Source organism: Acanthaster planci, linkage group LG02 (genome assembly GCF_054643075.1).
Source record: "Acanthaster planci isolate LZ-2023a linkage group LG02, COTS_SCS, whole genome shotgun sequence".
NCBI lineage: Eukaryota > Metazoa > Echinodermata > Asteroidea > Valvatida > Acanthasteridae > Acanthaster > Acanthaster planci.
This window is the reverse complement of record NC_141778.1, coordinates 18,779,463-18,801,143: the sequence shown is the minus strand read 5'-3', so window position 1 is coordinate 18,801,143 and position 21,681 is coordinate 18,779,463. Positions and strand designations below refer to the sequence as shown.

The following is a 21,681-nucleotide window of genomic DNA, read 5'->3' as shown; positions in this document are numbered from 1 at the left end:
CCGTAAAAACATCATAAACAAGTATAAACAGCAAGAGTTAAGACACTTGTAAAAGCACCCCTGCGGGACTGTAAAAAGCAAACTTGAATGAAATGTAGCAGAAAAAATGTAAGGTTTACCTGATGTAAGAGCACATTGGTGTCTGGCAGCACGTAGTGTGGAAAATCACACAAATCGCTGTCAATTTGCGGATGCCTCTCCAAAATAGGTGATTCTTGTAAACAGATTTCACACAGCTCGGAACCGCACCAAATATCATCGCGAAGATAGTGCTCTCTGACTACCTTGATAACTGATCCTTTTTTCGTCTTCTTCACAAAACTCTTGGACGTCAGCATAGTGCCTACTTAAAGCTTTTAAGAACTGTGTGTGTAAAAAATCTAAAAGTGTTTTGTCAATTATCACCAGAAAGATTCGTGCTAGCTCAACATGCAACACAACATCTTGTGGTGACATGTGTGCTGTCTAGTTTTCATACGTAGCGCCCTCTTCTGACGTGAAATAGTTTTACAAAATTACACTCACAGAAGAAAGCACCCTTTTTTGACTATTGAAAAAAAGATCATCCTGCCAAACCTGTTTGTAATTAGCTGTACGTCAGCAACTTATTTGTAAGAACCCATTTGTACATGAGGGATATGTAATGCTTATTGTATCAGGTCACAACTAAAGTTTAACAGTGCTGAAAATCTAAAAGTCCAATTCTCTGTTAAAAAGACGATTCCTAAACAATAGAATTCACTCACACAGAGCATGAAATTAAAACATTCTGGACATGAAAAATCACAAATCATTCAGAGGTGTGTTTTAATTTCATTCACCAATTATTCATTTTGTAAAGAAAGTTCATATGCCACTTTGGGATAATTTAAATATATAACAAATTTGTAGAAAAGAGTATATTATCAAACAATTCTGAGGGGTGGCACTTACATAAAGAACTACATACAGGTAATGATCTAGTGCCCGGATTTATCCCTCCACACCATCAACTTTCATCAGCATTCGAGGTATGCAACAGTTTTGATGACAATAACAGGATAAGAAAGCAAGTTTGCTAAAATCCCAATGAGGCTACAGACAGACCTGTGTACTGATGACGCCAGACTTTGTTTACTTGTCCACTTTCCTATGGTGCTCAGTGCACTGTGGGCCCCATTGGCTCCATAGGAAAGTACACAACGAAGTGAGACATATCATCAGTACACTGGCTTATTTGGAAAACAATCTAAAAATCGTGATGATGAATACAGCAGTATACTGAAAAAACATATTCGTAATTTGATTCTTTGTTCAAAAATTATTTCAAAAATGAACAATTGTTTCAGATGTACGACAATTGAATGTCTTTGCAAGTTTTTCGTTGTACTTGATGCCAATTCAACTGAAATGCAAGGATTAAAACAATCAGTTTGTTTGTTTAACTGTTATCTCAAAGATAAGCAACAATTGATCAGATGACTCTCATTGTCTTTAAAATAATGCACATTGTGTCCAGCAATTGTCTTTGGAAAGGTGCTTTACAGGGACTAATCTTAAGGAAAATTGTCCAGTTTAAAAAAAAAAAAGAGTTCCAAGTAATAAAGACAATTCCGCTCTTCTGCACAATTAGCAGCATTTCCCAGAGTACCTTCACTAATGCAATACTGGGTATGCCAATACTGCTATACGTCTTGCACAGTGGAGTGTGGTCCAAGTCTTGGGTCAGGGTGGAAAAGTGGATCCTTTTTTCCCCCAAATGGCTGTCCAATTCCCCTCTTCCCCAAGAAATAACATTAGTAATGCTTCCAGAATGCAGGAACTTTCAATTCCTAAAAAAGAAATTGAAAATGACTGAAGAGAGGCAGCGTGCCTCCCAGTGCATGTCTCCCCCCCCCCGACTCCCCATTTTGCACAGTCTAAGAGCAGATATTGTACACAAAACACTGACCAAAAATATGGATTACTAAGTCCTAGAAACATACATCAGCATTGATTATTCAAGAAAGACAGGGAATCGCTAATTTTTTTGGCAGAGATAAAGCTTGTACCTTTTCAGAGCAACAAAACCCATTATAATACCTCAATCACAGACAACACATATCCTTTTGCAAAAGGGAAGGTACCATCATATTTCAGGTGAGTGGAAAAAGTAAAGATTTCATCTAAAAGATTTTATCACAAAATCCATACAGTACTGAACTGTAAAAAAATTACCATAATATCCACGATATATACATGTATATGATAGACTTGTAATCAAATAATTTGGGAAATGCAAATTGAAATCCTGATTGAGACTTTCCTATATGGAAACAAAACTTCCAAATTTTTTACATAATCTAGAGATCACCCGGAGTATTTTGTAATTTTTCACTTCTTTTTCAAATTAAAAACAATTAGCACAAATTATAAGTTTACATGCTCGGTAAGTATCAACTGCTACAGTTTTACTTTTAATCAATATCTGGCTGTAGAAACATTGTACGCTTACTGATTCGTTACCAATGAAATTCAAAATTCTAAGCTACCAAAAACTGCCCGGTAGTTTACTCTCTTTTTTTTCAACCAAACATTTTCGGTGTTTCTTGGGTATTTTCCTAGGGTCTTTTCCTCATTGCATTCGTTGGCGTAGCTCTGATTAGTACCACCCCACTGGGATCCACCATGAAGCTCAGTGGAGTGGACGGCTTGAAGAACCCCAGGTCTTTGCTGGCAAACAGGTCACGTACAGAGTAGCCCATAGGATCAGGAAAGCCTAGCTCTTTCATGGTGACAGTGTGGTTGTGGGGCATGTCGGTGGCCCGGCTGAACAAAACTGCTGCGTAGGAATGGTTGATTAGTTCCTTGGTCCAGATTTCAAATGTTGAGTCCTGCAACCGCAACGACAATTTCAAACATCAGAAAAAAATTAAGTTTGAAGTGACAAAGGCCGTGGGCATAACTGTGGCTTTAGCAAATACAATTACGGCAAGTACTTTCAAGTTTATGATTACTCTTTACCAAGTGACTGTCTTGTTTACTTGATGTGCACATTGGGTTGGGTGTATGCCAAGTTTCCATTGTATTGTTTGGAATGACAAAGTATGTAGCTGTCCTTGTGCTTTCAGTGTTGTAGTCAAGGCCACAACCTCCGAGGCCGAGGCCAAGACTGAGGCCACGCCCTCCGAGGTCGAGGCCATAAAAATCGGCCTCGAGGCCACCAACACTGACCTCTAGCCCGATCAGGAGTCTGCACAGTTACAACAGGGTATCTGAACTACAACCTTTGCATTTGTCACAATGCATTTGGATAGTTTGTGACTTCCTTGGGGAGTGAGCATGTGATTGACTTTTGAAAGTGATTTATAAGTAACTTGAGAGAACTTATCCACACCACATCTTGGATGCATGAAAACACTGCCAACCCTGGATTTACAATACATAAATCTGACAGAAGTTGGCAAACATTAGTACCACTCGTCCAAGAAGGATTTACCCTGGTATGCATGGAAATAGATTCTTAACTGCATGAGAAATATACCAACCTTGTATATCCGCTGACCCATCTTGCCCAACTTATCCTGATTGACTGCAAGGACCTCTTTGTTCAGAACTATTGCTTTGGCCTGGGGATCCAGGGTCCGCAGGTCGCTGGACAGGAAGAGCTGGGAGGTGATCATGGTCCACATGGCAAACTGCGACTTGGCTTGAGTTGTGCTCAAGGAGAAATCACCCGCTATGATCTGAACCAAAGCAGAAAACAGTAAGTCCCTGGAGAACGTAATTGATTGGGTAGAATTTGAACATGTGACCTCCGGAACACACACCAAACCATCAGCTCAACTCGGCTACTAAGCCCTATATGGACTTTATTTCCCATGTATCAAAATCTCTTTTTTTCAGTGGGCCTTTGTTGGAAGCCACAAACCCAAATCACCACATGAAATGTAGGTAGAGATCATGCCCCAACAACACGATGCAAGTAACATTAGCAATGTCATAAACTTCACAAAAAACCTAGGAAAAATCTATTGAAATAAATGAATTATGATGATGAAAAGAAGTCCACGTCAAAATCTTGCAAACGTGTTAGTTTCAAAGTTTGGGTTGTGGAGTTGAAAAAAATTATATGAAACTTGGAAGCAAGTCTATTTCAAGCATACTATGTTCTGATTTGAACAATTTAAAGTTTTGGACCCAAAAAGATTTAAAATTTGAAGCATTTTTTTACAGCTTACAGCTAAAGATTCCACAACAAGTGATGGTGCCATTATTGAAGAACACACAGATTATTTTATTAGTGATGGGACAAAATAGATAATTCTGACTCTGGTCGTCTACATGAAAAAAAATTGAGTCTTGGACTCTCTGGTTTCCGCCCTCCTGGTTTCTAAAATCAAATGCTATGCCATGCAAGAGCGTGCATACTCTATAAGATATCACTTGCGAATGCTGTAATTCCACAACAAATCTTTCATATAACCAGTACAATTATTTTGTCCAAAAATACCAACTTTTTAGAACAACAAGCCACAACCGTGATCTGATACAAAGTTGGACTTTATAAATGCTGATCCTTGCTGGCCATTTTTTTCTAATCTCTGGACTAGTTTGGCAAAAGGAAGTATTTTGTTCTCTTGCAACGAAAGCTCTCATCATTTGATTCAGACATTTGATTTCACAATCTAAACCGACAGTGAAGTCTAAACTTGATTGCAAATATTATCGGATTCAAGCCCTTCCACTACTTCTGAATATTGTGTGAACAAAATTCTTACAAAGTCAGCATCATTGTAGCCGCCGGGTCCAGATGCATTGTAAAGCACAGCCTGATGCTCAGCAAACCAGTCAATCACGTGCAGAACAACGTTCCAGTCATCCTGGATGTCTCCGTAGTCTCTGAATGAATTGCAATATTCTGCGATCTCGGTAAAGTTGGGCTGCAGAGAACAACAGGACACAAAACTGTGAATTCAAATCAGAAGGATCAAAATAGTTTCATTGTTTTAACTGAATGACATGAGCTAGTAGCTTAACACAAGGTCAGGTTAAAGGTTTGATTCCAGTGAACCTGTTAGTACTTTAAAGATGGCTAAGAGCCTCGTGCATGAGCAACAGAGGGCACCTTGATGCATCACAGCAGTACCCTCTAATGCCAATGCACCGCATGTTGTTATCTGCATTCAAGGCGTGTCATGCACATCACAGTAACTACTATTTCAAAATGTATCAACTTAATAGGGTCATTTGGTAGGAGCTGGGTACATGGCGGCAAGAGACACTTTAGTGTCAGCCCTGCCTGCCTCTCTGACCCCTCAGTGGGGGAGGGGGGTTACTTTTGCACAAAATCACTGGGTTCTACTCTGAACACTGAAATAAATTGCAATTGTTGAGGTATTTGGCAGAGCGAGAGTTGGATGAATAGATAATGGGTCTTTCCCTCTTAATTGAAAGAAAATTGGATTCATTACATAGCAACAGCCTAACAGTCCCACATCCTCCAATTTTAATACTGTTTCACACACACCCTAGGGAGTTAGGGTTAATACAAAGTGTGAAATGGTGTGAAATGAAAGTGTGAATTGGCCCAAATATTAAGCTTTCCAGTCCCACAGCTTGGTCCCTCTTTGAACTTTATATTTCTCCAGCTTAAGTCTTAATTTCAAAAGGAACTTCGGATGAAATGAAAGTAATGTCGAATCCCAAGAAGGGAGTGATATAGGTTTAGCAACCAAAAGTAGAAACCGTCACTGCAGTCTCACCACATTCATGAAGCAGGTGCATGTGCACGATTCTGATGCCATCACAGTACTGGCGTCTACTAAGGCTGCATCCGAATCTCTTGTCTAGAGCTAGGTCTAGGTCTTCACTCCATTGGAAATGCGTGGGGACCCGTAGACAATAGACCTAGCCGTAGCTCTGGAAGCCCATTTCGGACACAGCCTCAGATTAGTCTACGTGTCTTCACGACTGCACCCTCATCAATCATTGTTGTAAATGTTTTAATCCGGTCTTACAAAGGTAGACTATGCACTTACACTAGCTTCGTGTGCCCACTCACATGAGAAGAGGATGGGCCTTCCACTGTGGTCAAGAGCCTTAGACATATTAATGTACCCTGCAAATAAGAAATGCACAGCAGGTGTTCAAACAAGTCATGGTTTCATGTAATACACTCTTTGGCATATTTTATCTTAATAAAATAATAAATAACAAAATGATAAAATAAAATAATAGATGTAAAATCTATTTCCGCAAAAACAGAGAACAGTTTCTAATTGGCTCCTGATAGAGTTCATTTTCTACTATTGCATCGACATGAAAACATTCATCATGTGGAAAATAAAACCATTAATCTTTTGCTTATACTACTTCTGAAATGCAGGGGTGACATTGGAAGAAAATGAAATATCCGTGACATAATCCCCAGAAGTTTTAAGTGCCCCATGGCAGCATACATGTAGGGTCCATGGTATACATTTGTGTTTGCCCAAAGGAACCCCTTTGAATGCCTATTTCTTGTGTTTGAATGCATAAAAACACCTTCATCATAAACCTCAGGATTTTCCAGATTTGAAAAGAGCTCGTTGGAAAGGTCAAGAAAATCCTGATGAAAATTCCTTAAATCAGGAAAAATCCTGACAAATCTCACCCCTTGGAAATGACCTTAAAGTTTTGGCACAGGATGTTAAATCCTGCTTTTTTAAAGACATGTACCTTCTCCCATCTTCTCCTTGCCAAGATTCCAACAGGCATCCATCTTGACCAGATCTATGCCCCATTCTGCATACGTCTGGACATCAATGTCAATATGGCCCCAGATGCCAGGGTATTTCTCACAGGTGAAGAGCCCCATTGATTGGTACAGCCCGAACTTCAAACCCAGGGAATGGATCTGTGGTACATATACATGTATTATGCAGAGGAAACACAAAAACTTCTCAATGCATGAAAGCTCTGTATTGTTCGGTATTCAGTAAACAATTCACAGAAGACATACAAAATTACAAGTGAGTACCAAATTAATCCAAGAAAAGTTCTCATTTTAATGACAGTTTTGCAGTTTAAGGTGGTTTCTACACTCCACAGCTTGAGTAGAAAGAAATTTATATCTTCTTTCTGTAAATCTGACTGGATGAAAAATTGCAGAACTGGTAACAACCCCCATGAGCTTATGTGCATTTACTTCCCTCAATTAATATCCCAGAGTGTGACATTAAGACCGGTTACTGACCATTTATGTCTGACCAAAAGCATATGCGGTTGGACAAAATGTCCAGGAAATGTAAAGGTCAAGGCCCCAAAATGAATATCCCATCCATGTTTACACTCTAGTTTCTGTGATGTAATAAACTGTGAGTCTGTGTTCATGTGACCTTGGTATATGTCTCATTAACTGCCGATGATGGAGCAAAACTGATTGTGCCATTACCGCATTAAGTTTTTACTAACCACTTTTTTGGGCTTAATTTCACATACTGATATTTCAAAGTAAAACAGGCACAACTGGAATAAGAGGATAACGTATGAGGAGTGAAATGTGAAGTCTGAATAACAAGAAAATAAGCTTGTCAGGCCCAGTCACTCACGTAGTCAGCTAGTGCCTTCAGTCCGTTAGGGAACCTTTTGGGGTCTGGTTGTAGTCGTCCATCTTTATCACGTGTTTTTGACATCCAGCAGTCATCCATGCAGATATATTCATAGCCGGCTTCTTTGTAGCCTTCAGTAGCAATCACCTTGGCCATCTCTGCATATAGTCTCTCACTGGGAAAAAAAGAGAAATTTGACATATGGTGGAAACACCTTTAAGGCCTACATGTACCTGGCATATTAACCTTGCCCCAGAGAAATTTTTTAAGTTTCCCCTTTTGGATTTGATTCCATATCGTGAAATTTTTGTGTTCATTGTGTTCATTTTTGTGTAATAATAAATTATAAAATGTTTTACTCAGGATCAACTTGAAATCTCTTCTCTAAAATGTGTCGTTCTTTTTCCAGCTTTCTCCCAATCTCTTCTGGATGCATAGTTAACTGATCTATGTCACACATATCAAAATTCCCGATCACAGGTGTCTATATGCCCTATGAAGAACTTCACCATTATTTGAAATCACTCAATTATCCCACAGCTACCTGATACAATTCTCTGGGTCTACATCACAGTCTATATTACAGCGGAATCTCTCCCAGGAATTCCAGCCCAAGGGCGGAGTCAGAGCCAGACCATTGTGGGAGGCTTCAACAGACCCAGCTATTCCCAGCAGTAGTAAAAACGCTGCCGTCAGAAGGTTCATCTTGAGGCAAGAACTTGCCAACCGACTCAAAGCCTAAATGTGTCAAGAAAACAACACCTGTGGGAATTAATTGCATCTTTTCACATTTAAATATCTATGTGGAGGCATGGTTCCATTTAGTTTTCAATTATAATTTAAAACTGAAGTTTTGTTTATAAGTTATCTTTTAAATGTCCACCTTTAAAGTTGCTTAGGGCAACTGATGGCATTAATATTCCTGTATTAAGCAAAACAATTTCTCACAAAGGCCATAGGTTACCTACAACTTGTTCTTGGAAACAAGGGTAAATGCTGAAATTGCCCATTTCAAAAACATAACAGGTGAATCAAAACCAGTGGGGTAATGGTCATCACTAATAGGTGTTAAGTGGCTCCCATAATTTGTGCCTCAAGAAACGGCCTCCAAGAAGGAAACATGGAGAACTTGAAAAAAAAATGCTCTCACAAAGTACTGCATGAAGAGATCAATAAGGCATATTTACATACAATTCCCCAGCACGACAACTTTTTCTTCAAGTGAAAATGTTCTGAATCACATAGGGCAATTTTAATATTAGGTTTATCAAAATTGGTCATTAATACAGTGTCAAGTTGTTGGTACTGATGGGATGAGATGATAGAGTATTTAGTTCAAATACATCTAAAAACAGTCCCTCTCCCAACTGACCTAATAAGTCCAAGTGCGTGGGTAGTGTGTGTGAAAAAAAAATGGACATTTTCCCATTACTTTGTCGATGTTAAAATATTTAAGAGTGATAAAAATTCCTACATTTTGTCTTGAAAATGTATTACCCCATGACACAAGACCTGGGGAGGACCATGGGGGGGAGGGGAGAGTAACAGATGACAGCAATATGCCAAGATTTTACACGCTACCAATGCAGAACCCCAAAATAACGGCGACTTTTGGCTTTGGACTCAGAGGTGTCTAATGATATGACGTGCAAGGCAGAACAGTTTAAAGATGAAGAATATTCATCGTACTGTTTGCTGGTGATTGGTTGTCTACCTTTGTACCTTAAACAGCGTCCTTCAGGATTTATTCTATTTGCTAAATTTATTGCCAGCATTTAGGCATTGTTTTTCATGCAAACATATGAACGATATGTTTACATCAGTGTGTAAAGGGCAAAATCTATACGTGCAAAATCTATACGTGCATGTGCATGTACACGTATACATTGGTATGTCTTTCATGTTCTCCCAAGAATCCAAATATTGCTGTAAACTATTCAAAACCAGTCTGCACGACAGTGTAATATCAATTTCAAGAGGAAACTGGAATAAAGAAATGTTGTTATTCATCATGCAAAGCCTGCAAGTTCAGTCACCCACAAGGGGGGTCCCCTCAGGGACTTTTCTAAAAGACCCCACATTTTCAATGTTTTTTTTTACTTCCTGAAAAAAGATACAATATACACGTACATCTAAAACACATTAAGCCACTGGCTCTGAGAGCATCATAAGCTATTTTGGGGATAAACTCCCCTTGACCAAAACCTGGGTGTGCCTCTTGATCAAGTTTGACTTTTGAATTCAGAATTGTCGTGAATCTCAATCTCAACCTGGCCTACATGTAGCTAGTGAACTGCATTTTTTCCCTTCCAATCAGAAAGTCCCAACATCTTCCTTTCAATCATGTTTTAAATCAAATTCTAAGTTGAAATGCAGGATATTTCACTTGGAAGTCTTTTTGTGATCTGTGGCTCTGGGGGTATATTTTGTTCTATGAGGGGAAATGTCTGAAAATGAAAAGTGAAATTACATGTACCTTGGGTCTGAAATTTGTCTTGCAATATACAAACTCACAATGACAATGTCAACATGAAACCAGTCAAACATTTGTAGTGGTAAATGTGCATCATTAAGTCGGGAATGTTCACTGGGTGTGTTCAGTTGCCATGTCAACCTCAACTAAAACAAATTGCTAATGGTAGTGTCAAATGAAGAAGTAAGTAAGAAAGAATATAGGGAACATGATAGAGCCTACCTCAGTGCCTACAAGTAACAAGACTTATGCCACAGGTTAGGATGTTTTTTGTGAATTCACAAGTCAGCAAACGGCTCTTTTATCGCCAGTACAACCTAGTGTGATTTGGGAGTTTATTGCTTGGCTTTCCCTGTGGGGTTTTGCGCCATCCACCATTGCCACTTATGTGGCGGGGGTAGGGTTTTATCATAAATTTCATGGTTATGCTGACCCAACTAAGGACTTTCAAAGTTGTTAGAAGGTTGCCGGCGCGACCGCTTTGAAGAACGAACTCCCATTACATTGCCGCTCCTTGTACGCATTTTGGGCTCTTTACCTCACATTTGTGAGACTCATTATGAAGAACTATTATTTAACCCCTTCGCACAGGGAAGCGGTAAGAGCCACCGTAAAAATTGAGATCCCTCAGCCCGCTTTTCAGCTATTATTCTCGGCCCACACTCGAGCGAACACCGTGAAAGAAAGCATACCCTGGCTCTTGTATATATGGTGATTGGCCTTTGTGTGTTGCCAAGAAATGAAAAGGCCAAATTTGCATCATAATCACCAGCTTCACAATAGTTCCCACTTTGAAAAGAGGCAATGGGAATGTGGAAGCGTGAGTAGAGCCGCATGCCACCGAACAATCAGCCTTTTCACCATGTAATTCAAAGCGTGCAGAGCACCCTGGGCCACAAACCGAGAATTTGCGGTTTGGCAGGTGGCCTTCGTGGCCAAGCGAGGCTGGAATTCTCGGAGTCGGCTTTCAGAAGAAAGTCCCAGCATCAAGGGGTTAAGGCAGCTATGTTGTGTGCATTTTGGGGTTCATGCGGGTAGGTGAATTTACTGCTGACTGACAGAATCGCATTCAGGATTCCTTGCTGGTGTTCACTGATTTCACATTTTGTATGCTCGCACCTGGCCACAAGCCGGTGCTCATTTCATTCCGTACAGACCTTTCAGGCTAGTTGGTACAGAAGAAGTTGCTCTTTGCCCTGTAACTGCCCTACATAATTTTGTGCATGTGTGTTACATGTAGTCTTTGTGGAGGTCGGGTACAGTTAGCTGACCTGTATCGGGGTTAAGGCCCACATGTGCAGATTCATGTCGTGGTTGTTGGCTGGTATAAGGACAGTATGGTGCCCTTGGTGTGGTCACAATGGTACTAATATGCTGAACGGATGCGGTAGTCCATTATTTCATGTGAACTGTTACCTGTATGTCCCGTGTGTCTGTATAGCCGGTTTGTCCTGTGTTCGGTATCCGCCTCCTTGCCAAAACTTTAGGTCTTGGAAATATTCACAGGGTTACTTATCATTTACCGTTCAACAAAAATAAACTCCAGCTAGGCTATAAATAAGCATTTGTAAGCTGTGGCAGAAAAGTCAAATATGCGTCCGTCACATTCTTAGTCTGAGTATGGGCTCAAACTATAAAGCTAGGCCTCGTAATAACTAACAGGCCTAGGCCTATCATGCCTATGCTGAATGGATTCATCATCACCAAACTACAGGCAACACAAGTTGGCATGTATGATGTAGGCCTAAACTACATGTAGTTACATTTAACTTGCAATGATGTAAGCGAGTGGGCCAACATGGACAAATTCTGTCCCATGTACATGTAGCTTACACCCTTTTTAAACATTTGTCTAAACGTTTAAACATCTGGACAAATAATAAAACATCTGTCCACTCCAAATGTTTAGGGTCAAAGCCTAGCTTACTCATGTTACTTCTAAGTTCTACATGTAGCTCTACCTCCATCAGCCCATGATTTTTTTACTCGGACATGTCGGACGACTATGCTAAGTTGCTTGGAATTTGAAACGGGAAAAAGCAAGAAACAACTAACATAGGCTAGCCTTAATAAATGCACATCAATGGGGGCTATAATCCACCAAAAACAAATCTCACCTGGTCCAATTCCAATTTCCAAAAAGTAGAAACAAGCCTGGTTCCTGTCTTAACCTGTTTTCCTGTTACGTTTGTAACCGTAGATTCCACGATGCAGACGATTCTTTCGTGTGCTGCAAACCGTCTATCATAGTTTATTTTACGTAAATTCCTATTGGCTAGGAGTTAGGAAACTGGCATTTTACCCCCAATCACGTACACGTTCTCAATCTTATGTAAGCCATGAACCCGTGAGTTGTCACATGATTTCACTTCACGATCAGGGACCATAATCAAAGACAGTTCAGGGGTGCAGTGTCCCAATTCAAGGAAAATTCTCCGCCACAAAAAGTAACCCCGCCGAGATTGTTTCAAAAAGAGGGGTCTATTTTGGCCAAGAAATGTTGGGATTGTGTCAATATGGCCCAGGATCATCTCTGTAGATTCAGGAGCACCCATCTAGGGGCAGAGCAGACAAAAATGGGATTAAAAATTAGTCAGAAGAGCCCGCCGAAGATGAGGGATGTCATTTGAAAAATGGCCGCTGGGAGGGCTTGGCAACATTCACTTTTTGGGGGGTGAGTTTGTTTTGGGCGGATGATTAAAAAGTTCATTGGTTAACCTGCTAAAAATTGAAAATCAAATGAAATCTGAAGGACCACACAACACATTGTTTTTTGTTTGAGAGGCCTCAGGGACTTCAGTTGCCTGCCATGGGGCTCCAAACTTGGTTGATTTTACACTATTTTCAATGGAGCTTGAATTGGTTCAGTGCACCCATAGGCCGCGCGGCGCTCATAATAATATTATCAATTTCAAGGGATCGTACAATCGTTGCCAAAAAAAAAATAAGGTGGTTACTTTTCGCTCTTTCTTCTTTTGCTTTTAACTTTGAAGATAGGAAAATCTACATAATTTATGTCCGCTTGGGCATTATAAAGACAAGACAAAAGGGGGAGGATCTAGGAGGTGAACAAGCCGCATGAAAAAGTATGAGATGGAATTATAATTAATTTGCTTGTAATCCCAGGCAATTGACCCCCCCAGCAATTAACACATTTCTAAAAAATATGTATTTAATGTTCTTTCTTATAATTGTATGTTCATATGGTCTTGTTTTTTTTTTTATTTTGGTGTATTTGCTTTTTGTGTCTGTGTTTGTTGAAATCTTGCAAATTGCGGGGCATCAGCTAGGGTCCAACATCACAAATTTGGGTCATGTCACAAAAGATATATTGCAAAGAGAAAAACACCTACACCCTGATTTGAATAAATAAATATGTGTGCAAAATGAACTGAGTTTATTTCATAATGGAATATGATCAAAAGCAGGAGGTAGCAATGGCAATGAGGAGGGACAGGTTACGGTGGGAGGGACTCTACAAGTGTGGGGCTATAAAAATACAACTGTCCGAGGGACGGAGAGGGATACCCCCTCCAGTTGCCTTTAAGTCATGGCCACATCACAAAATGTCACCTTCAGACAAGTTACACCAATAATTTGATCAAAAATACAGAATCTAACAAAAACCACCTGATTGACAGGAATCAGATAAGATATAAAGCACGATGGTACATACTTTTTGAAAGACTTCTGGAAAGTGATTTCCCTTCACTTATAAAAATAGATATTCAGTCATTTCTAGTTATTCATACCATTTAACATCACAGGCTTAAAGAAATGTCAAATTATACGAGGAAACATGCAAAATAACCTTGAAAAATTCCCTGTAAGTTGCAAAGAAATGTAGTAACATCTGTAATCCAAACCTAATGAATACACCCAATATTAAATTTACCTTAAACTCCCTGCCTTAAGTTGCCGTTTATGACATATACAATCGAATAATTCACTGATTAGTCAACCAGTTAAATCAAATATTCAATTGATCACTGACCTAACAATTGATTAAAGTAAAAAAATCCACAGGACACAATCAAGTTGTTTCACAACAGTAATCTGAATATCAAAACCACAGCATACAAAAAACTACACTTATCAACAACAGATATTAATAACGATACAAAGCAGGATTGTGCAGAGTTATACTTCTTGACTGACTTGTGAAAATTAAAACAAAAAATTCCCTTCCTCAAATCACAAATTTTTTTATCCTCTAGTGACACAAAAGACACAAATGACTTGACAGACGTTAAGTTATACAGAAGCAAGTCTCAGACTTACAAAAATGTTGATTTATGCTAGAACTCAATGTACACAGAACACAAACCTTAAAACTAACCTCACTTTAAAGTAACAGAGAAACACATTTTAGTACAATCTGCAATCCAAACCAAATTCACACATATCAATGTTAAATCCACCTCCAATACCCTATTTGAAGTTACAGTTCAAGTAATGTATAGATTGCACAGTAAACCACGTTGTACATTAATTGTTCATCATTGACAGATCAATCAATCACTTGAGTCACTGACCTCAGTACAAGTTCAAGCTCACTTTTCCAGCAATCAGTTAGTAATTTAACAAAATAAGCTACTAAAGGTTTTATGCACTGCCCTTCTAATAAACTTTGAAATGCCGCTTAGTTTCCATTGGCGAGGCCTTTATCATTACCACCCCACCAGGGTTGACTGTGACTGACAATGGGTCTGTTGGCCCCAACACACCCAAGTCCCTGTGCTTGAACAGGTCCCGAACGCTGTAGGCAGACCCGGAAAAACCAAGACCTTTCATGGATGTTGTGAAGTTCTGTGGCATGTTGGTGGCTCGTCTTAGAATGACAGTGGCGTAGCAACCCTTGTCCAGCTCTTTCGTCCAAACCTGGAAGCTGCCACGCTGGCGACAAATTTATAGAGAAAAATGAGAACAAACTAGACAACAACAGTATTCACATGCTCAGAACAAGCTATTTATTTTGCTTCAGAAGTGAAACTTGATGCAAATGCAAACTTACGTAGTGCTTTAAATGGACTTCCTAGAATTTTCTCACATAATCTGTGCAAATATTTACGCATGTTATATAGCGACCCTTCTTAAAGCTCATTTTTCAGACACTTCCACGATATATAGGAAATTTCAGATCAATATGGCGATCCACAATGTGTCTTTCTTACAGTGTATGATGGAAAACGGATGACAAATTCTACTCACAGCTGTGCAGTGCACAGGCAACTGAAGTTGTTCACAATGTTTGTTTGTCTGGGTAGAAGATTCATAATTGTTTTATTGAACATCAGTGTTGATTAATATGGTGCTTTCTTGTGAGGCACAGAGTTCTCCTGATCTATCAATCATTTCCTAGAGTTGTCTGCGAATGGCGGCAAGTCAGCCGTACTTGTGTCGACTGTTAACTTGAAAGAAATGCCATCTATCTTTATGGCAACCACTTAATAGTGTACTGTATTTCGAATCGCCCATGTTTGGGTCATAAGAAAGGAATTCCTTCCCATTCTCTTAGAAAAACCATTCATTACAATCCTATGGTAAGCGGCAGTATGGAGATAAATGTAAAATGAAATTTGGCTGTTCGTGATGGAATGAAATTGTTTCTCACATTGTAGATCCTCCTGCCCATCTTGCCCAGTTGATCCTGGTTGACGGCAATGACCTCATAATTCAGAAGAATCTCCTTCATTTTGGGGTCCATCTTGCGGAGGTCACTGGACATGATGAGCTGAGATGACATGATGGACCACAGCGCCATCTGAGACTGTGCTTGCTCAAAGCTCAGAGAGAAGTCTCCGACCACCAACTTGGACAAAGAAAATAACTTCTGTCAATTTAAGGGCAAGTTTGATGGACAATTAACTTGACAACCAAAACCACCCAAATGATGGATGATTTGGCCCATCTAGTCGACCATTTGGAACCAAGCCTGGGGGCAGGGTTGTATTGATGGTTAGCCAATTTCAATTATCAGTATGGAGGGGACCATTCACATTTAAATATTGTATGAGATGTCACTGACCATGTGAGCCCCAAGAGTTGCAACCAACTGCAAAATGCAAACAATGAGATTTTGCAAACAGTTTGACCGGGGACACTCGAATATAACTGTATAGCAGTCCAAATATTATTCATATCTGAACCTGTCCTAAGCATATTCATAGAGGAAGGATTTTGAACTGCCCAGGTTATCATATCTGGCCGATTACCACTTTCTGGCATACCCGGCATGTCCATAGCCAGAGCACAGTGAGCGCTTGCTACACACCATCTGTTTCACAACCACAAAACCCCTTTGTACACTGTGATCACCGCCACATTTTTTCACTGGTAATCTGCATCCTTAAAACTTTGTGTACTGAGGGATAGGAAATTGAATATTCATGCATTTGTTGGTGCTTGGTATGCAAGCCAAAAACTACAAGTATCGCTAGGATATTACTGGACTTGCTTGCCCAGCTGAGATGCAGGCAGTAATCAGGCATTTTTGGAGTGTTTTCCGTTATTCTTCTGACTCTGCAGCAACGATCACTGAACACTTTAAAGTGCCCGAGTTTTAACTCCTGTGTCCTCTGTGGCATATCTAACTTCATATCACTGAGTAGTAGGCATTTAAGGGCTACCTTGTAACTTCAAATGACAAGAATCGGACAGACAACAGTATCCTTCAGTTTAACCTTAATCACTTTTTTCATCACTTTCTGAACCCTCTTTGAATAACAATTTTTTAACAATTTTTTTAACAATATGCAGAAATGTAACGGCACATTCCCTTTTCTTTTATTTGGACATTAAATGTTATTAGTGTAGTCGCTTTTTCCCAACCATTTTTTGCAAAAAGTTTTGCCATGCAATTTTGAAGTTTGACTTTCTTGTTGTTGATGAACGGCTATTTCGTTAAAATATTGTCCTTAGAACTTTTACAGAGGAACTGGAAGAGAAAAAGCGAAGCTGATATTCCAAAATACTTACAAAGTCCATGTCGATGAATGAGCCAGGCCCGTTGACCTTGTAAAAGTCATCTTGTTTGGAGACGTACCAATCCAAAACAGACAGCATTTCTACCCACGAGTCTTGGATGTCTAAATAATTCCTCATCGTGTTGCAATGTCTGGCAATATCTGTATAATTTGGCTGCTCGCAAGAATTTCAAGTTGGGTTATGATTGCAAAAAATCTATACAGTATTTCGCCTGTTGCTTTCTTTAATAATCTGCTACTCCAGAACTGGGAAACTAGACCACTGCGGCAGCACTACAAATGTGTCATAAAATCTGAACAATCTTCATCGATGCCCCCTCTCCAAATACATGTACCATACAACATCATTTATTATGATGCCAAATACGAAAGTAGATCTGAATTGGCCAACCACTTTAGGAACACTCAGGTCAAGCAGAAAGACATTCGCATAATGCAGGATTTCATAGGTTGAGTCCCTAAGAAAGAAAGCCTATAAGGCTTCCCTCCAAAGCTTTAGCTGCAAAGCACTGGGTAAAAAGTACTGATATTACATCTGTGATGGGTAACATATTGGCTTAATGCATTCGATTTTTTTGACAACAGTTATTGCCATTAAATTCTTAACACTGCATGGGTCTCAAGAAGAAATTCTTTTTGTTTTTACATTTGTTAAAAAAAAAAACAAATCCACGTGAATGTGGAAAACAAGGAACTTTTTAACAGATCAAGTAACAACTTAAGGCAGAAAAACAGCGAGAGAATCAAGGAGTAAAGTGAGAAATATCATAATGATATCTTGCTTTATAAGGGGAACATTTAGAAAAGATTCAGCTACTCACGTTGGGTTGATAAAGCCCCCACTCGCATGAGAAGATAAAAGGACGCCCAGTTGCATTGAGAGCACGTGACATGTTAATGAAACCTGAGGAAAGAACAATAATAATCATGTCACTGTACACAACTGAACTCCATGCTCACTAGAACTGAAACCTGCCACAAATTATTTACCAGAAGTCCGCTGGAATAAACCAAGCAGATGCTCACATAAGACTGTTTGGGAAATGAATATACTAACTTTGTCACATGCCTTTGTTCGAACATTTAAAAAAAAAGTCGTTGGTATGATCAGACATAAACAGGCAAAATATAACATATGACAACCACAATATTCCAATTTAAAAATGGAAAATCGACACAATTCCAAAAAGCAGTGTTTGATGGATCAAAGGCATCATAAATAATTTTTGAATAATCTCCTTTTCAAAAGTATCTCAGAAACTTGGTCCTGGCAACAATAGCAAGATCTAGGCCTATGAACTGCATGCCACCTCCTGATTTTTATTTCCGAGAGGAACGTTAAAGGAGGGATTCTATTTGAAAATTGTAATACAAATGATATCTCTAGGATGTCCTAACACTTTTCTTTACCCTCTGGGAACAAGGTGGGGCCCAAATTGTGGCAACCATCCATCTTGACATAGTCGACGCCCCATTCAGCATAAGTTTGAGCATCTGTTTCAATGTGACCCCAAATTCCAGGGAAGCCATCACATGTCTCAGTGCCCATGTCTTGGTATATGCCGAGCTTCAGTCCTTTGGCATGGACCTGCGGAAGTAAATATGAGGATCATGGGATCAAAGAGCCATCTGTTTTCAACCAACCAGCACTCTTCTGACTGAATGATGCACATGCTCACAAACAGACTAGACAAGATCCACGAAATGGACTCTAACATTTAAGTTAAATCGTTCCGCTGTGTTTCAAATTCAAGGATACATTCTGAAATTGAAAGGTCAGATCAGGTCTCTCATCTGACTCAGTAAAATCCACAAACAGCAAGGAGCATGTTCCATCCAGAATTATTGTATCACAGTTTGATAAACTCTAATCAAACACATCATGTAAGACAATGATGGTTGAACTAGTCTGGGACAGGTAGCTATCCTCATCAAGGTTAGCCTGCTGATGAGGTTGCTTTCAGTAGCTGCACATATGACGATGTAAGGATAAAAAATAACAGGAAGACAGCATCGTAAGTTGTTGCGATGGACGTTTGATATTAGCTTGGGAATATTCATGCAAAATCAATAAGAACATAATGTCAACCAACCCCCAAGTTCAATCAAAGAACTTCAAGTAGTTGAATTTTGTCAAAATGCTTATTTGTTACAGAAGAACCTGACAAAATTAAGCTATGAGTAATGGACTGAAGACACTTGAGGATATCCACGCATTGCCTTCACAAATATTTTGTTAGGGTCAGATCAAGGTTCTTACATAATCTGCCAAATTCTTTATTCCACTTGGGAACCTCTTGGGGTCTGGCTGTAGACGGCCCTGGGCATCTCTCTCCCTTGACATCCAGCAGTCGTCCAAGTTGATATACTCATATCCTGCATCTTTGTAGCCTCCTGCTGCTACAATGTCAGCCATTTGAATGAAAAGCTGCTCACTTCAAGAAATCAAATCCTTGTAATGAGTAGGCATTCTGACAACATTTAACTGAAAGCAAGGTCACGTTTAAGCTCCTAACTTTCGTTTTGTATATTTCATCTGTACCTAACTTTGAAGTTAAGCCCACTGATGTCTTAAAGTTTCAAAAGGTATACCTTGCAATCCACTCCGAGCGGAAAAGAGGGCATTTTTTTTTTTGTACTTACTGTAGCATGGGATGCACAGGTACAAGTATATGCGCGTTTGACACGGAGCACGCTGAGTACGTGTAACTAATTCATTCCTGCATGTATGGTCTTTGCGTAAATGCAGAACGTGTGCAAGAACGTGCTTGTAACCACCTGTCTTTCCTTTGCCGATTGGGGGTGCACTTCAGCTCAGGAAGGATACGCTTAAAGCAGAATTAGTCAGAGCAGTTGATTTGATCTTTGAGTGATGAGTCGACCTTACTGCACAATTTGTTGATAATTTCGCCATCAGTCAATCACCTTTTCTTTTCAATACACATTTAAGACAGACTTTTTAAAAAAAGATAGGAAACATTAGAGATTTACGTTGTACCAGGATCACTGATCGCTCAGTGTGATCTGGCAGGTAGATCGTGTCCACCATTTACAAAGTGCTAATGAAAGCCAACATTGAAAGAATATGTGATTTAGCATGGCAGAGAGTGTCAGTGGGTAAGTCCAATGTAAGTAGAAGGATGGGGCTTTAAAGAGATCAATTGCATTCTGTCTCATATCTCACAGTTCTTTGCAGCCTATTTTTGCAGCTTCGCTGAATGGCAAGTAACTTGATCAGCACTTCCAAATGAAATATCAGGGATTCTAACAGCATCATTTGTTGACCACTGTACAGATACAGCATCTAGTAACAAAGCAACTGAAAAGGAATGGAACTTTATCTGGTCTCATACGTAATCTATGTTGGGCGCGATCTGACAATCAGCATGATGGCGCAATCGCATTGCATTACCGGTTGATCCTGTATGAAATCTCCGTCTATAATTCCCTTTCTTGAAACAATCTTCCAAAATTGTGTATAAGAAAGAAAATGCTATCATCTAAAGGTGAAAACACTGACAGATCACACAACAAGGTCAAGCATTCGTGCAGAGATTGACCAACAACACCACCTGACCACTACCACTTGACATGTGGCTGGCTTATTTTGTGGCTACAGATTAAGATTTTAATATTCAGTGTCTCAAACTGAACAGCCACATGACTAATGCCCAATATAAACAAGGCTAAACATCATACTCTGCCAGTCGAAAAACTGATGCGCCATTTTGAGAGACATTTTTTTTTACCTGATACAATTATGAGGGTCCTTGTCACAGTCCACATTGCAGCGGAATCTCTCCCATGGATTCCAGCCCATGGGAGGGGTGCGAGCCAAACCATTGTCTAAACTGTACCCTGCTGGCACAGCCAGTGATATGCTTACAAACAGCAAGACGATTCTCATCGTGTCAATCTGTTATGAATGGTAAGGGAAAAAATAAGAGTTAGGTGGTTTTATGGAGTTTATTATTGTTATGGGGATTGTATGTATTTGGGGATTCCCATTTTTTGCTCATTTTGATCTTGTAAAACCGGTCATTCCCCCCAAAAACCAAAGACAACGTTCTCTTTATTGCACTGACCCTATTTTTCGGAAATTTTGAATCGTTAAATTGTGTAAAAATGTGACTTTTTACTATGCATGTAATGACGCGTCGTGTAACCATGGTAACACTCACAATTTCCCTCAAGCTGAAAACCCTGCCCTCTTCTCACATCAACCCTACACTTATTGAGCATGATGCAGTAGTCATCTACCAAGATAAATCTAAAAACTAATCATGGGTCTCCCTTCTATGTTCTATAGTAATAGCAGCATACACAATCCCCCATACTTCTTACGTAACGCCTATATGATGTACATATTATTAACACTAGGCCTGTAACTTTGTAAGCTTAGTTACTCTGAAGGGTAGTCACTAAAAAATGCATTAGACTCTAGAGAAATAGCCAACAAAAAGACCTTATGTTGGCACCCAATCAGCCGTAGAAACAGCACTGCAAATTGCTCCTACTGCTGTTCTGGGACCACTTGAAATCACCCCCAAGTTGTGGACTCGGCTCACGTGCGCAAGTGCTACTCCGCTAAGAAACTGGCAGCAGGCGCAGGCCTACTTGGTGAAAATGTAGTCTTGAGGGCGCTGTACACTGTGCACCATAAATTTTATTC

General features: G+C 39.6%; 3 protein-coding genes across 9 annotated transcripts in view; all 3 read right to left on the bottom strand.

Annotated features, from left to right (window-relative positions):
- dis3 (DIS3 homolog, exosome endoribonuclease and 3'-5' exoribonuclease) overlaps nt 1-459 on the bottom strand; it is a 40,683-nt gene extending 40,224 nt beyond the window's left edge. For 2 of the 3 annotated variants that reach the window (XR_015424573.1, XM_022235829.2), the window contains exon 1: nt 120-459. Coding sequence is in view for 1 of the 3 variants with exons in the window: in XM_022235829.2 (XP_022091521.2) it covers nt 120-338 (219 nt within the window). In the remaining 2 variants the exon portion in view is untranslated. The remainder of the gene's footprint in view (nt 1-119) is intronic. The other variant, XM_087133794.1, reaches the window with a different exon arrangement.
- Nucleotides 460-783: 324 nt separating this feature from the next.
- LOC110979810 (alpha-N-acetylgalactosaminidase-like) lies at nt 784-12,297 on the bottom strand. The gene is made up of 8 exons (XM_022235883.2): nt 12,141-12,297; nt 8,095-8,288; nt 7,551-7,725; nt 6,679-6,856; nt 6,000-6,079; nt 4,740-4,901; nt 3,507-3,704; nt 784-2,852 (listed from the first exon to the last, which is right to left on the bottom strand). Exons 2-8 carry the CDS (start codon nt 8,253-8,255, stop codon nt 2,580-2,582), a joined length of 1,227 nt encoding a protein of 408 aa, XP_022091575.2. The 5' UTR covers nt 8,256-8,288; nt 12,141-12,297; the 3' UTR covers nt 784-2,579.
- A 1,086-nt stretch (nt 12,298-13,383) lies between these two features.
- On the bottom strand, nt 13,384-21,616 carry LOC110979801 (alpha-N-acetylgalactosaminidase-like). 5 transcript variants are annotated; one of them, XM_022235866.2, is made up of 8 exons: nt 21,475-21,616; nt 20,759-20,925; nt 19,270-19,444; nt 18,420-18,597; nt 17,831-17,913; nt 17,002-17,163; nt 15,638-15,835; nt 13,384-14,919 (listed from the first exon to the last, which is right to left on the bottom strand). In XM_022235866.2, the coding sequence occupies exons 2-8, from the start codon at nt 20,914-20,916 to the stop codon at nt 14,644-14,646; spliced, it is 1,230 nt and encodes a 409-aa protein (XP_022091558.1). In that variant the 5' UTR covers nt 20,917-20,925; nt 21,475-21,616; the 3' UTR covers nt 13,384-14,643. The 5 variants fall into 5 exon arrangements, with proteins under 5 accessions (XP_022091558.1, XP_022091560.1, XP_086987149.1 ...); XM_022235868.2 differs by having other exon boundaries at nt 21,488-21,616; XM_087131023.1 differs by having other exon boundaries at nt 21,578-21,598.
- Between the last annotated feature and the right edge of the window lie 65 nt (nt 21,617-21,681).